Source organism: Bemisia tabaci, chromosome 9 (assembly GCF_918797505.1).
Source record: "Bemisia tabaci chromosome 9, PGI_BMITA_v3".
Taxonomy (NCBI): Eukaryota; Metazoa; Arthropoda; class Insecta; order Hemiptera; family Aleyrodidae; genus Bemisia; species Bemisia tabaci.
In genome coordinates, this window is record NC_092801.1 from 6,054,178 (window position 1) to 6,070,900 (window position 16,723).

Genomic DNA, 16,723 nt, shown 5'->3' on the forward strand with positions numbered 1-16,723 from the left:
TGCCGAAAATTTCCCAGGTTTTTATGGGGTGGCTGACCGACGATGTTCATTCTTTCCCTGTGGACTTTGAACCCTTACACCCGTAGTCGGACGACAACGACTTGACAGTGTTGCCAAATCAATTACGTTTTGCCATGGTTAGTTGCAAAAGAACAGTGCACTGATCATTAATTTAGAGAGTATTCTCGGCAAGACAAAATTGTCACCAAAAACAGGAGGGGGCCCAGATATTTTTTTTACAGTGTCGTAACTTTTGAAATATTGGACCGAAATTTTTGATTTTGGTCTCAATCATTGATATTGAGTTGATCTTTCAAATAAAACCAAGATCAAGCCTCTAGCTATCTTAATTTTTGAGTTATGGAACCAGTCCCGGTGCTTTTTGGACAGGCTTTGTACAACCCTCCAGAGTTCCAGATATGAAAATAGATTTTTCCCATGTCAATTCTTTAATGCACATTGAAATTTTTTACTCCGAAAGCGTTCCTGCTGTGAAGATCATCTGGTCAATGAAAGTTCTTTATTATTCTGATGATTTAAACGTTCAATAGGTCAATTATGGCTGCTCAGGTGCAGTATCATAAACCTAAATAACAATCGGTACTTAAAATTTCCACCCCACAATTTATTTTTCTTCACAAGTATACTCATGTTTCTTTCTTAAATATTCGGCAAATGACTGTGGTAAAAAACTAACCAGGAGGAAATTCAAATGGAGTTCAAGGGAAAGATTAGCATCTAAACGTTGGATGAGGAGATTTCCGGTTTTTGGAGCAGATTTCTTGATTTTTTTGGACATTTTTCATGCTTTGAATCCTGGTCTGAACACTTGAAGCATATTTTCGTTGATGATCGATCGAGCCAAAATGCCGCGATAATGGCGGTGAGATCATAATTGGGTCGGTAAAAATTTGAGGTTAGACTTTTGAAATTGATGCTGGTCGGATGCCATCATCTTCATCAGGTCATTTCTACACCCTACTTTTTGTAGGATTATATTTTGGCTCCAACGTTTGCAAGAATTCCACATTCAGTCCGTCTGGTGAGTCCCGATGTTGTTCCGAAAAGTTATGATCGCATCTAAACAAAATACGAAACTGCTTGATCCACCCAGTTTGGTTCGACTGATCATCAACGAAAATACGCTTTTGAGCCTGGAAAGCCCCCGACCCCATTGGGAGGGGGAGAGGAGGGGGGTGCAAAAGTAAGTTCTGAAGAGCAGAGGGGCTGGTACATTTCGTGCGTTTCGCTCCATGACCTACAGTTTACGAGATATTCGCATTTTTCTGGTTGAAAAAATTGATCCATTTTCATCATGATGAAAAATCGGCCAACACCAAAATTTTGAAAATTAAAATCTGAGCTAAATGACCCCTGACCCCATGAGTCTGTGGAGGGTTCAAAAGTAGTCTCAGGAGTATGGAGTCGGGATTAGTCTCAAACTTTAGAGGAAGAGATTCCTGGTTTCTGAAACAGATTTCTTGATTTTTCCTGAAATTTTTCACTTCTTCATGAATCCCTGATTTTGCTGGTTTTTTCCCAGATACCGTACATTCGATTTATCTATTGTCATAAAAAGAGGGGACTGTTCTTTTTAAGGTATTCTCTTGATTTCGAAGACAAAAATAAATCCAGAAGTGTTAATGACAAACTTTATTGGTCAACTAACAAATTGATTCAGACATTGGATCGCATATAGCAAAAAGGAACCAGCACGATTGAAGTGTTTTCAAAATCGTGCAACTTCTTTCCTATTAAAAATTTACTCAATATATGTTCAGTATTAAAATATATACACAATTATTTTCCTTTGAAATTAACAATTTTTTGGTGGGAAGCAAAAACTATTTGCTATTCTGAGAGATTTTTTAGATAATTATGAAGAAGCAACATTTTTACAACACTGTAATCGTGCGTGTTCCTTTTTGCTAAATGTGATCCAATTAATAAACATCTAATTAAATAAAATAACTTTATGGAGATTGACAATAGTCTAGAAATGGACGCAAGTTTTATAACAAATATGCACGTATAATAAAAACAATAAGTGAATCATTACATGAAGGGGATGGGTCTTCAGTCAGGGTGTATACAGAATTTTGAAGAATGAAATTTCAAACCTTAGCCTGACTTTTTCTTCTTTTTTCCCTGACAGCAGCGTAATTGTTGAAATTTATGTCGGCACGACAAGAATCGAAAATCGATATAATACACCGCGCAGATAGGGCTATGTCTTGTCTTATCGTGCCGACATAGCCAGTTAAAGTTTCTACAATCCGGCTGCTGGTGTGCCAATTGTGTGGAGTCAGAGGAAACACAAACCTTATCTTGACTTCCAACATATTTCCTTGACTAATGGAATATTTTCACTGAGTCGCAGTGGAGACACAAGGAGGTATTGAAAATTAATAACAATTTTGAGAGCTTTCTTGCCAGTCACCAAATGCTAAAAAAAAGTCCATAGCCCTTCACTCTTGAAGAACTTATTAGGTCTTAAAAAAAATTACAACTACCGAGTGTGTCAAAAATGCAAATTACTCGATTCATCAAAAATTGATAGTTTCCAGCCAAGATTAAATTATTTTATAGCTGTACATCGTTTTACCAACAATTTTAATTTTTTCCAGTTATCACAAAGTTTTTGGTAAAGCTCTGCTTTACTTACGAGAGTCTCAGTTGAAGAAGGGCAAAACCAGTGGCGTTCTGTCGACAGGCCTGATTTCTTTGCCCACACTGAACTCTCCTCAACCGAGCCACTCTTAAGTAGAGGAGAGCTTTACCTAAGACTTGATGATAGCTGGAGAAAATTAAAATTGTTAGTAAAATTGGTAGTTGCGTTTCTTTGGCTCTTAACTACAGGTATATCACATCGTAAGTCCTGAAATTTCAGAACATGAAATGCATAATTGGAATAAATACAGTGATTGTGTTCATAAAAGATACCCCTCAGAGCGGCCTTTATTTTTAGACAATCCTGAGGGCCATGGCTGATCACATTTAAGAGCAGATTTTCCTACGCAGCTGATTATGAAAGGAGAACATTCAATCAGTTGCATTGTGAACGTTGCAATGCCTACGATTTTAGCACAAAATCAAGGTCTTTTAAGTACTTCTTCACCTTCTAAGATTATACTTTACAGGATTTGAAAATCAGATGTAAGCAAAAGAGTATACAGGTAGTTTTCAAAGCCATTTAACAGCCATAAGAGACTAGAATTTATCGAGTAAAACACGTGTCTTCTGAACCAATCAAGACGGTTTTTGTAGGGTGAATAAGCTTTTTCTACCTGTTATTGATCTATTTTTCGGAAGGGCTACGTCTCTCTACAAAAGCAACTTACTTGACAGAACCTGGTGTCTTGTTAGAGCCGAAAGGTCTTCTCATTCATCATTCTGATGTATTCCACAAAAACATTGCCTTAGGACTCGAAACGACCCTTCCATCAGGCAAAGCCAGACCTCTTCCAAACTGCAGGCAGCACATCAAAACACAAGGACCGATCATCGAGTTTAACACAAAAACGAACTCTATTTTCTTGTGAACTCGCTCTTTCCTCGTCTGAATTTTTCAATTAAGCTTGAAAAGAGATGTACCTTTACTAAAATGGAATATTATTTCAAAGCACCGATTATCTTATCAAATGTACTTTTCTCTCTGAATGCAATGATCCCAGCACTATTACTATAAACTTCGATACCTGGAGCATCTGACTTCTCTTGGTAAAGCAGCTCTACAGCATTCCCAGCTGCAACTGCATCACTGAATTTGATCACAGATCCGTTCAGAGATTTTAGCACAGCATGACAGCCACATGTGTCCCAGAAATACGTGGAGCCCTTACTGAGAACATAACCACTGACATCACCGGTTATTACACACAAAAGCTTGTAGCCAGCGCCAGCAGGCTCGATCAAAGAAAATCCTGCTGCAGCTAGTTTAGACTTGATTTCCTTTTTCTCACTTCCACTAACAGCAATGATCTAATGCACAGAGAAACAGAAACAATCATAAAAAATTCTCTCACATGAAAAGGGGCTACAGCTTTCGAATGTTCGTACGTAAAAAGTACAAATATATTGCATTTTAAAATATTTTATAACAATTTTCTGACTTTTTCAGGCTTTAGAAAAGAGGATGGCACAAAGTTAGAGAGTATTTAAGTAGCACTCTTCAATTTCATCATCTTTTCATGATGTTCTTCACAACCAATTGACATTGTACTTCAAGACCCATTCTAAACATGTGCTGATTATAGGAAAATCAGGGCTGAAACGTGTAATGCTTGAGTACTTTTAGACATATTTACTGGTTGAAATATTGGACCACCAAGGAGACAAAAAGAGCTCTTATTTCCTCAGCATGGAGATAACACCACTACCACGCACATCCAAATTTTGGATTTCTGCCCACGGTGTCTACAAGTCCGGAATTTCCGGAAAGTCCGGAAATAGTACTGAATTTTTAAGGGCGGTCCGGAAGTCTGTTCTCATATGTACATCCGTGTGCAACTTTCTGAAAAAAGTTGGTGAGTGGTATCAATCTCTTCGTTATGATGTCTAGAATCAGAATTTGGATGGTGATAACCTTGAAAATCGTGCAGGAAGCGCCTAAAGCCCAAAAACAAAATGGCGGCCGCTCGGTAGGCCTTATTTTTGAAAATTCCGTATTATGGCATGTGAGGTATCGATTCCTATGTTTTTTGGGTCGTAAAATCCGAATATGATGTTTAAAATACCCTCCGATCAAAAAAAATGTCGCAAATCCAACATGGCGGCTGAAAATACCCACCCGGCGCGAAAATCGCTGAGTTCTCATTTGGCCGTCTAGTAAGGCGGCCAATGATTGTATTGTGTGGTCCCAGGTTTCAAAACAGAGTTACAACTCACTGTACGGCCCATAAAAAAAAACCAAAATCCAATATGGCGGCCAAAATGGCCGCCGATCGAAACCTGTATTTTTGGTATCGGCGTATGGCGTCGAGTGGGGTATCGTTTCTGATGTATTTTGGGTCGCACATTACGAATATGAAGTCAAAAATTACTCTTGGCCAATATTGAAGCTCGTAAATTCATCATGGCGGCTAAAATGGCAGGCATGGATAGAATAAAAGCAATTACACACAGCGGTAGTCCTGATTTAATACATTTGTGGGGCCTCTCAAACCAAATTCAAAGTTAAAATTCATCTGATCACACGTATACGCCTTTGCCATCCACTTTGACACTATAAATGGCTGCTACAATAGCCGATCTTAAATGATAAAATAACCACGTAAAATGTGGATGTCGAGGTAAGTAGTGAAACCATGCATCCTCGGGACGGCTATCAAATTTTAGGGTGTACTTACCTTTTGCGAAGTTTCTTATCGGAGTATCCAGGAGAATTTGTCTGCAAAGTCTGCTAATCGGCCGCGAATAAAAATAAAAGTACAAAATACTCACAAAAGTCTAAAACTGGACCCGACAAGCGAGTAAGACTTAACACTGTTAGAAGATTTTATGTGTGTTTGGGCAAATAAATAATAAGCAAAGTAGATGAATCATGTTTTTCGATGTATTTCCTTCAATGATTACAAAAATGTATTTTCAATTTAAAAGTTGTGTTATATAGATTTTGCCTCAAATTACCCAAAATCATTAAATACCTTCACATATTACCATGCCATACCGTCTTACCTTACAATATTACCATGCCATACAATATTACCTTACCATAGTACCATGCCACACTATATGACCATGCCATACCCTAGTACCTTACCAATTACCATGTTACCTTGCCAATTTTTCCTTAACATATTAACATTTTAAGTATAGAAGCTCTGAGAAAATATCTTGAGTTCTGATTGATTTACTCATCACAACTGTCGCTGGATTCATCAATGGCCTCTTCGTCTTCTCCCTCATCATCGGAGGATTCTATGTTGTCACAATTTGAAGCATCACCTTCACATTTGCACATTTCTGTGCATTTTAACCCTTGTGACCTACAGACGCAAGGTAAAGTGCAGCGCTTTTTAACACAGTTGCATCGGCAAAGTTCCCAGACCAAGTCTGGAATGCAAGGAATAGTTGAGGTTATCGGCTCATATTTGTCCTCAACTTTTTGCCATCCAAAATTGATAGGTGAAGGGGTTTCAGGGAATTGAACCAGATCCTGATTCCAAACTAAAGCTTGTAAGTGTGCTCTCAGAAGAGCTGGATTTAAGGCTGCTTTTGTGGGAGGCAGATTTTCATCTTGGCATTGCTTTTTGGAGAACAGCCACCATCTTACATCGCCTATATCTGTTAATGTGGTCTTTGGAAGGTACAGCTGACAAACACATTTCTCTAGCTGTGCTCTAACGTCTTCAGGTAGGAGCGATGTTTTCCCAAGCTGTACTAATGCTTCCAATAATTCATTATCTGCGGACTGAAAGGTTTTCCACCATTTTGGTTTCCCCTTATGTGCAAAGGATCCTGTAATGTCAGCGCCTGACAGCGCATGCAAGCCTACAAGAGCAGATGCTTTAAGAGGTCCAAGGGCGTTGTAAATTGGAAGTAGGTCAATAAACTTTTTCATACCCTGCCCTATAAACATTCCAACTTCAGCGGTGAGCATGGGGATGCGTCGCAAAGCTAAAATTACCACATCTGTATCAGGTGAATATATGTGTGTGCTAATTACTCCTTTTGTAGCGACAAAAACACCGTGTAGAATCATTTTTGTGTCAGCTTCCTCTTGCGTTGTTTGAAGGCACTGCACATCGGTGCCATCCGAAGATTGCACGTTGTTTCTCCAACTCACAATAAATTTCAACTTCTTAATCTTTGCTGACTTCAAAATTTGAATAGAAAGGAAGTTAGTCAAATCATCCTTCGTTTTGTCATGGGCCAGAAGTTTTCCCATTGAAATAGATGCAATTTTCATGTCTGCTGATATTTTGTAATGAATTGGTTCATTACCTTGCTGACGGCGTACTCTTGTGTCATTTTTCAGAGAATTAGCTTGGTAAGTATCAAAAACAATATGAGTTTCATCGTAACAGCTGAATTTTTTTAATCAACCAGTCACATGCTCTACCATTCAGGCTATTCAACCACATTAACGCAACACAACTTGCGATGTCGACGAAACCTATCGACGAAACTTCGAACTGCTTCGACGCTGCATGCTCGAAAAAGTTGAGACTGCAGAGAGCGCGCGCAACCATAATGAAAACATTGTTCTTAAATTCAGACGCATGTCTCCTCTTATTTGTCGGTTAATTCATTTCTTCTATGTGAAAAAAACCGGGAATGTTTGATTTTTGCAATATCTAATTATCGATTACAGAGATACCAGTAAAATATGTGTAATCCGACGAAAAAAAAACATGATTTTTCAGTCATTATATCTAGTTTGCACGCCTAACAGAGTGCTTCCTAGATTCAAGACTGCTTTAAGAGCAGTCATTCATTGTGTCAAAATGGATGGCAAAGGCGTATACGTGTGATCAGATGAATTTTAACTTTGAATTTGGTTTGAGAGGCCCCACAAATGTATTAAATCAGGACTACCGCTGTGTGTAATTGCTTTTATTCTATCCATGCCTGCCATTTTAGCCGCCATGATGAATTTACGAGCTTCAATATTGGCCAAGAGTAATTTTTGACTTCATATTCGTAATGTGCGACCCAAAATACATCAGAAACGATACCCCACTCGACGCCATACGCCGATACCAAAAATACAGGTTTCGATCGGCGGCCATTTTGGCCGCCATATTGGATTTTGGTTTTTTTTTATGGGCCGTACAGTGAGTTGTAACTCTGTTTTGAAACCTGGGACCACACAATACAATCATTGGCCGCCTTACTAGACGGCCAAATGAGAACTCAGCGATTTTCGCGCCGGGTGGGTATTTTCAGCCGCCATGTTGGATTTGCGACATTTTTTTTGATCGGAGGGTATTTTAAACATCATATTCGGATTTTACGACCCAAAAAACATAGGAATCGATACCTCACATGCCATAATACGGAATTTTCAAAAATAAGGCCTACCGAGCGGCCGCCATTTTGTTTTTGGGCTTTAGGCGCTTCCTGCACGATTTTCAAGGTTATCACCATCCAAATTCTGATTCTAGACATCATAACGAAGAGATTGATACCACTCACCAACTTTTTTCAGAAAGTTGCACACGGGACAGACAAAACGTACCGAAAAAGTGCGGAAATTCCGCAAGGAGGTCCGGAATTTTTTTACATTTTTTTGTTATTTTTGTCACAATTTGAGCGAGAATTCAAATTTTGGACATTTTTTTAATTTCGTTAATTTTTAGTACCGAAAAAGTACTGAATTTTTCTGGTGAGGAGGTACTGAATTTCTTGGGAATGTACTGAAAAAGTCCTGTAAAAGTACTAATTTTTGGCGAGCCTGTTATAGTAGACACCCTGCTGCCGCCCTGACAGGACAACAGCATTATATCTTTGGACAGACTATATGTTGTACTATATGTGCAAGCTTAATTTACCAGATTTTGCTGTTTACTTGATTATTTACAAAATCCCTACCATTTTCCCAAGAAATGCAAAATTCCTCACAATTTTCTGGATATCGATTTCCTGGGTCATTCAATTTACCAAAATTTGTTGGTTGAATGGCAGGATTTCCTCTGGAATTACAGGATTTGTCAAAAGTCTGGCCAATTCCAGAGCACAAAATGCTTTACCATGTTGCTGTCGTACGATCGGAGTCTGGATTGTACAAAAGCCTACTCATGGCAGCCATGATCTCTCGAATTACTTACCATTGTCAATGACCATTATTAAAAAACCGTGGAAAGGGCAAACGTAGACATAGCCAGAATTAAAATGAGGAGGCGAGAGAAAACATGGGCAAAGAGGAATAATCACCATCAATTATGATTTGAGAGAAATACATAGTCATGCTAAGTTGCGAATTGGCAACTGAATGATGACAAAGATAACAAGACATACTTGTTACTTTAAGCGACCTCACTGCTGTACCACCACTCCTGTGATCTAGGACAGAGATTGATCTTAGAATCAGTAACTGCTGGCTTCGTGAAAAACCAGTAAAAGAATCCAAGATGTAGATATTGACAAAAAATACTCACCATCGAGTCCGTACTGCTTTTGGGTTTTGGTACCGAACATATGTTTTGCCCATTGTAAGATAAGCCCCAGAAAGCTCGGCCATTCCATCTGCAAAAATAGTTTAAAAATGTGTCATAATATATATAGCATGTATATGATACATAGAAAGCATTCAAATTTTTTATTCCAAAAGCATTCCTGATGTTTATATTATCTGGTAAATGAAAGATTCTCTATTATTTTGATAATTTGAAGACTCAAGAGGTCAATAATGGTGACTCAGGTACAATGACATAAACCTCAATGACAGTATGTACTTAAAAGTTCCTTACCACAATTAATTTATGCGCACAAAAACTCAGTATTACATTGTCATAAATGTTCGGGAAATGACTGTAGTGAAAAGATAATCATTGAGAAATTCAGATGAAGTTAAAGGGAGATATTAATCTCACATCAGTAAAAGAGGAAATTCCTGGTTTCTGGAAAAAATTCCCTGATTCCCCTCTAATTTTTCAGTCCCTGAAGAATCCAGGATATGCCCAGTCTAGACACCATGAATTTGGGTTGAATAAAATTTAGATGCGGAAACACACCTTGCAATGCTTGAATTCTTACTTTGTCTAATAGTTCAGGAGCAAACTATAAATTCATTAATATTTCATCAAATAAGTATACTCCTCAAAAAAGAAGTATACTCCAAGCCCCTCATATGGGGGGCTTGGAGGACAAGGCGCACAAGAGTAGTTTTTGAAAAAATTGAGATGTTCATGAACTCAACTAAAACTGGTTTAAAAGTATACTCTGTGAAAAATTCCCGACATAAATCCACCTTTAAAGTACCTATCAAAAAGTGAGTTTAAACCTCCTTTTTGCCATGAGGCTCCATGTGATTTCAAAACATCAATCACGAATTTCTCAAAATAGCAAAAACTACACTTACGCGCCTCGTGCTCCAAGCCCTTCAAATACAATCATTTCCTATATTAAAGTTGAGACTTACAATTTATCTGACAGAAGACTGTGGAATGGCTGGTTGATAACACCGGCAATCGGTGTTCCTGATTCTCTGTCAAAGATTCCGATTAAGATTGTGACGCATGCTAGTCCGCTTGAGTGCGGTAGACTTTCACTCCAACCACCACTGATATACTCTGCTGTTGAGTCTACAACAGGAATGGAACAATGAGGTGTTTGAAGTTCTTATCCAGACATGCAGATATGACGATCAAAATCAATTGCATTGCGTTCATGGACAGTGTTCAAGACTCACCTTTGAGTTTCAGGAGCCATGTGGCGCAACAAGCTCGATTTTTAGGGGCCATTGAAGATTTTTTAGGGGCCAGATTGACTTTTTGCCTATACATCACGGTTCATTTGGTGAAAAGTTAGACGCAAGATGTTTTAGTTACAGAACTAGTAACTGTAACTTGGGGGAAATTTCGAAAAATCACCAAACAGAAACATTAGGATTTTTTTGGGGGGAGGGGCGATTTTAAAGGGCCATGTTGGTGCAGAGCCCTCATTTTTTAGGCGCCATGACCAATTTCTTCGGCGCATTGGCGCCTGTGAGTTTTGAACACTGTTCATGGACCAAAATGTGACAACTTTTACCATTGAATTCTCACTGTTAAAACATGATAAAGACGCTATCACAACATGGTTCACCATATTTAGTCAATTGGGATGTTTTCTGTGTTGACTCAGTTGTGGTGACATAAATTACTATGGGAGACCTCAAATACAAAGAGGCACTGGATACAGGAAGGTAACTCCACCGTTCCGTGTCTCAGAGTCTCCACTAACGTTTCACCCGCCATGATCAAAGCAAATGCATGAAATTTTTACTTAATGTCTCTTCTCTAGCTCTCTGACCTCTTAAATTTTCATTTTTTATTACAGTTCGTTCTACCATTTTACAGAACCAATTCCTTTGACTTTTGCAGCTTTTGACAAGTGATGGTCCTTAGATGAGCCTGCTTTATTCAGATTTTGGAATTAGAACCAAGGTTTTCTTATACTTCGAGATAAAGCTGTGAATTCTCTCATTTAAACAAGGTACCTAAATATTTATTTCTCGGTCACAATTTGTTGGAAAGATCTACCCAACCGATTTTCATGATTTTTGCAGCTATTGATGGGGAATAAACCCACTCTACTTAAAGCAATTTACAAGAGCCTGCAAGCAAAATGGGCCTTGGGAGACAAGAAAAGCCCTCTGAAAGTTGGGCTGCGCAGCAGCCAGAGTGCATAGCCCCCTTGTATTCTTCATGATCTGACAATGCTCTAGATGACAAACTTCAGAAAATACTTTTGATAGTTTACCTCTTTACAATATCAATTAGCATTGGATATCCTCAGATACCACAACTAAGGAGTGGTCTATTAACACCCAACACCTCATAAAAGAATATTGTGATGGCTTATCGGTCTCAATGATCATTAAATAAGAAAAACTAGATTTTCAAGTAATGATATGTGTTCTAACACTGCAGTTGAGCAGGTTAGCTTCTAGGTTGCAGCCTTCTAGGTTGTTTCAAGTGCCTTGGCTGTACCTATATTTTTCTAACCGTTAGTAAATGCTCAAAAATGGACACTTAGCAAACTCAACAGAGCAAGAAATTGACAGGTTGAGAAATCTAATACTATACCTAACAATTACCGATTGGATCGATCCATATCCCGAGCCTCGATAAAGGAACTTCTAGTTCGTAATTTGGCCAGTGGTCCACACTGACGTCGGATGAGTGAATAGTGGAGTGGATTTCTGCTGCCAAAAGATTGGCAGCTTCTGCATCGCCAGCGAGGACTTTACTCAGGAGAGAAGCTGTGTCAGTTTCTTTCTCTGCCACAGAGACGACGATAGAATCTCCTGCTGCATTGCTGAATTTGTTGTTTTCTTCTCCATAAATGAAGTCTTTCAGGTCAGGAAACTGCAAGGAATTGAAAGAGTCTAGAGTTTAAAGATTTCATATCTGCAGGAAATTTTGGTTGGGAAGGAGCCAGAATAATTTTTATGGAACGTTGGAATCGTTTTGCGTTTTAGCCGGACCTCAGGCACAGTTAGGTGCTTATTAACTTAGCTGGTAGGTACATACACCTAAACCAACCCTTCTTTTCGGGTATCTTTTCCTCCCCCCCCCCCCTCCCCCGCATCTGACACTTCTGTTCCAGATTTGGTCGGCACGGCAAGGAACTCGTTTGCTCCCTTATTTTGAAATAAAAGGCTTTGCACTAAATTTTGTTCTATTAAATTTGTTGATCATCCTCACGAAAACTGGCCATTTTCAGAAAACTCAAACCTTCATTAAATTTGAACGGGTGGTCAAAAAAATTTAGAATTGCTGGCTTTATGCTGGGTGTCTTAGAGAGAATGAGTGTACCTGAATTCAATAAAATTGAAGGTCAGGCCTGATTTGGCGTAGAGTGAACCATAAGCATGTTCAATTGCGAATATATCTGCTCCTACCCAGCCGAATCGCCTAGTTTTTTTGGATTTGGCCTATTGATGAAATGTACAATAATATATTAAAAGCTCATCAAAACGTATCAAGAGCTAATATGCCCTTACAAGTGTGCAGAGTTCATTTCAAGGATGCATGAAAAAATCATAGTGTCCTATCAAGGATGTACGAAAAAATCATAGTGTCCTTTCAAAATGCCTTGAAATAAAGGATACTTTTCCTGCACTTCCATTTTCTGCGATTTGCACATGAAGAAGCAAATACAAGACAAACAAACATTATTTGACTTTTGGGAAGTCCCCATGGTAAAAGGAAAAAAATGAAAAGAGAACCAACCTTTCAAATCGTCATACATTAAACAGTTGTAGGATGTGAAGAACGAAAAAAAAAAACCAAATTCAAAGACTTTGGAGAATATTTTTACAATGTCTTTAAAATTACCAATGTTACAGAACTTAAAAATTTTGAAAACGAAAATCAAGATATTTAAGAACAATTTGAGGCGTCATGATCCTATTATCAATGTTCATTTTCAACCTTAATAAGCCTCTTTGAACCTTTGAGTGATTACCACAAAGGAAACACATACTTACATCACATGGAATTTTAACAAACAAAAGGGGATAAAGTTAATGAAAAATTGACTCTATCGCATACCTTTTCACCAACCTCATGACGAACGACCTCCTGCACAAGGACATCAGCAAGTGTTTTGAAATCTTGAACGAATCGAGGATTTTTTTCGGCCTCTGATTTTTCTTGAACCAAGAGGGACAGCAGGTGAGGATTTTGACGACAGGCTCTGGCGATACGCCCGCTTTCTCCGACAGAAGTAGTAGGTTTCCAACCAGTTCACAAGTCATCTTGCTGTGGAGGAAGCCAAGAAGAATTGTAATAATTAGAGAGAAATTTTTTACCGGGCCATTCACGTAAAATCAACATACTTAGGTCATGAAAAACTCAAAATTCACAAAATTGAGATGTTGGTGCCACTGTTCAACAGAGATTTTCAAAAACATTTGGATCTGTTTAAATTTTAAAAAATTGATTGGCAACTCTGCATTTAAGGTCTAATGTACTCTCTATAACCTGTGTCACACTATCAAAGCTAGCCATCAAAATATCAAGGTCAGATGTTAAGATTGGCTTATTTGATGACATTATGACCCACGACCCACCACAGCACTTTATCTTGACATTTTGATGGAGAATTTTGATAATGTGACGCAGGCTTATGATCTAGTGTAGAAAACAAAATATTCCTTAAGTTTTTAAAACAGTTACAGTCTACAAAGCATTTTAAAAGTTTAAAATTTTCATCACCAAATTGTATTCTTATCAATGATAGGAAATTATAAAATAGAAAGTGAAAATCTTCTTTAAATTGAACTAAACTTGAAAATCCAGTGCATATCAGAACGGAAGATGACTGTCAAATGTTCGAAGTGCAAGAAAGCAGTAAAAAATTCGGAGGATGCCTTATTCTGTGAAATGTGTTCTCAATGGGTGCACTCCATCTGTGCGGAAGTAAACAAGGAGGAGTATGACAGGCTTTTGAAATCTGAGGAATTATTATGGTACTGCTCGGAATGCGAGATAGGAGAGGTGCTTACTGACGAATATGATTACGAATATGATTACGAATATGATTACGAATATAATTACGAATATAAATACGAATATAATTACAAATATAATTACAAATACAAATATAATTAGAAATGTCTTCATTAAGCTCGTGGCACAGGAAGTCATGATCTGGATTGTTACAGACTAGGTTGTCAATGTAGGGAAATTGGTAAAGTAACATCTTGTAGGTATCTAGGTATTTATCTAGATAGTGGACTGTCCTGGAGATCTCATATGGATCATGTAGTTTATAAATTAATTCCTGTGCTATTTCACTTAAGCAAACTCAAAAAATATTTTAAATATATATATATACATTATTTTCATTCTTTCTTTTTTTCTTTCTTTCTCTTTTTTCCTGCTCAGTTTATTTTTGAAGAATTTTATTTTTCATTTTAATTTAGCCTACAGAATAATGGACCACTGTTCTTGTATTAAATGTGATGAAAGTTAAATCGAATAAGTAGTTCAACTCTTTCCACTTCTTGTTTATCTAGCAATGTTACATGCTATTGATGCAGAAGGAATCTAGTTATAGTTTGTGTGAATGTTAGGTCACCGAAGGCAAACTTCAAAAGCTTTGAATCCTCATTAAAGAGTAGACAATCTTTGTATAACATTATCATCTGCACGGAGACATGGTATACTGCGGAAAAATGCACTTGGTTTCTTTTGAAGGATATGTTAATCTTCATGCCAGCGCTGGTCTGAATAAGTCTGATGGCGTCTCTATGTACCTATCAAAGAGGTATAAATTTGAAGAAATGCCTCTTATAAGTACTCTGTTCCCGAGTTTAGAAATTAAGTTTAAAGCCAACAATACTGAAATGAGGGTTTCAGGTATTTACGGATCTCCCTCCAGACCAGCTGATACTGAATTTGTTCACAAACTTGAAAATAGCCTAATTAGGGATCAAAATGAAATGCTAGTTGTTACTGGCAACTTCAACATTGATCTACAAAAATTTATTTCTTTCAAATTGCTAACAAGGACAGCTGGTCACCTTACGAAGCTCAGGGTTTAGCAGGAGCTTCAATTGGTTAAGTTAAAGAAAAGAGGAATATGAAGTAAACATAATGCTCACTAAAAACTTTCAAGCCTGTTCCTTCAAAATAGAGTGCACTTGGTTCGATACTGATAATAAAACTCAGTTCCAAGAGCAGAATGGAGGTAAAATCAACACTAGGTACGACTACACAGGTGTCAGTAAAAAAATATTGAACCAGCACACCCAAAGACCTTGACATACTTCACAACTTGAGCCTGATGCTTATTGATTTGACATAATCTAGGAGACAGATGCTTGAAAATAGAAAACATGCCTCCCTCATACACAGTATTTTTTATAGAAAAGCGTTTTAAGTATGCGCAGAGCACATAGAGGGAAGAGGGCTGCTCACAAAATGCGTGACACTCTGGGGGAGGGGGGAGATTTGAGCCAGCCCGGCAAGGGCAGGGGGAGGGGGTATACAGGGCTGATTGAGCACAGTCTTCCATAGAATAATGTGCTTCGCAATCAGAAGCGAAACTCCCGTATGAATGCGCTGAGGCAAACCCCATACTTGCTTACTATGATGCCACATTGTGCGTTCTTGAAGTGAGCGCTGCGGGACTTTTAAATTCCGTGTTCAGAATTGTTTGAGTGTCTTAATTAATTAAGTTTATTGATATGATTCGTCTTGAATGTGAAATAAACATTATTTATATGAGTTGGAAGTATCTAATTATGATAATCAGACCTGATATCGAACCGTATCGGCAGCCCTGATCGCACGGGCACGCATTTTTCAAATCTAAACAGTATTGTACTAAATATTCTTCTTCTCCTTTGCCTCAACGTCCCTATCCTAGTTTCGCTTCTGATTGCGAAGCATCATTATTCTATGCAGTCTTCCGATAACCTCTTCATTAACTTCGCACTAACCTTTTCATCAACTTTGTACAATACTAAAAAGGTTATACCCAGCTTAAAAATTTTGGAAAAAGAGGATTTTTTAAATGAGACAGTTTAGAACTTAAAGCTCTAAAGCACAAGTAGGGATGATTTCAGAAAAAAAATTTAAAAAAAGACTATATTAATGCAAGGTGTAACTTTCAAAGACATATAGGAAGGAGTAGTGTCTTCTCTCTGAAACTGAAAGCTTCATGCTGTTATTTCTATCCTTGGGCATAGATGCGTTCATATGGACAACAGAGAATAGTCCACTGAATTATTCGTTGTCCAACTGAGCCCTAACTCCTGTCATGTGACTTTGTTTACCTCCTCGAAGCTTAACCCATTCGCCTCGTTTGATGAGTATATGCGTGCGCGGGACATATCTCAGTTGACGAGTTGATTCGCAGCATCTATCGGCGTTGCTATGCGATTTTTTTGGCAGTGTTTTTTCACTTTTCAGATAGATGGCATCTCAAGCGTCGAAATGGCGCGAATTAACTCGTCAGCTGAGATAATGTCCTAGGCGCCCGCTGTTGAGTAAACTCGTCATGTGAGGCGAATGGGTTAATGCTTCATTCACCAGCCGCATGAGCTGCCGAGCCGTTGCGGTGG

General features: G+C 38.2%; 1 protein-coding gene across 1 annotated transcript; it reads right to left on the reverse strand.

Annotated features, from left to right (window-relative positions):
* Positions 1-1,638: 1,638 nt before the first annotated feature.
* On the reverse strand, positions 1,639-13,397 carry Ipp (inositol polyphosphate 1-phosphatase; the record flags this gene model as incomplete). Its single annotated transcript, XM_072304756.1, has 5 exons — positions 1,639-3,981; positions 9,102-9,189; positions 10,085-10,247; positions 11,744-12,014; positions 13,203-13,397. Coding segments are annotated over 5 exons (1,086 nt in total), but the record flags the coding sequence as incomplete, so codon positions are not given.
* Positions 13,398-16,723: the final 3,326 nt, after the last annotated feature.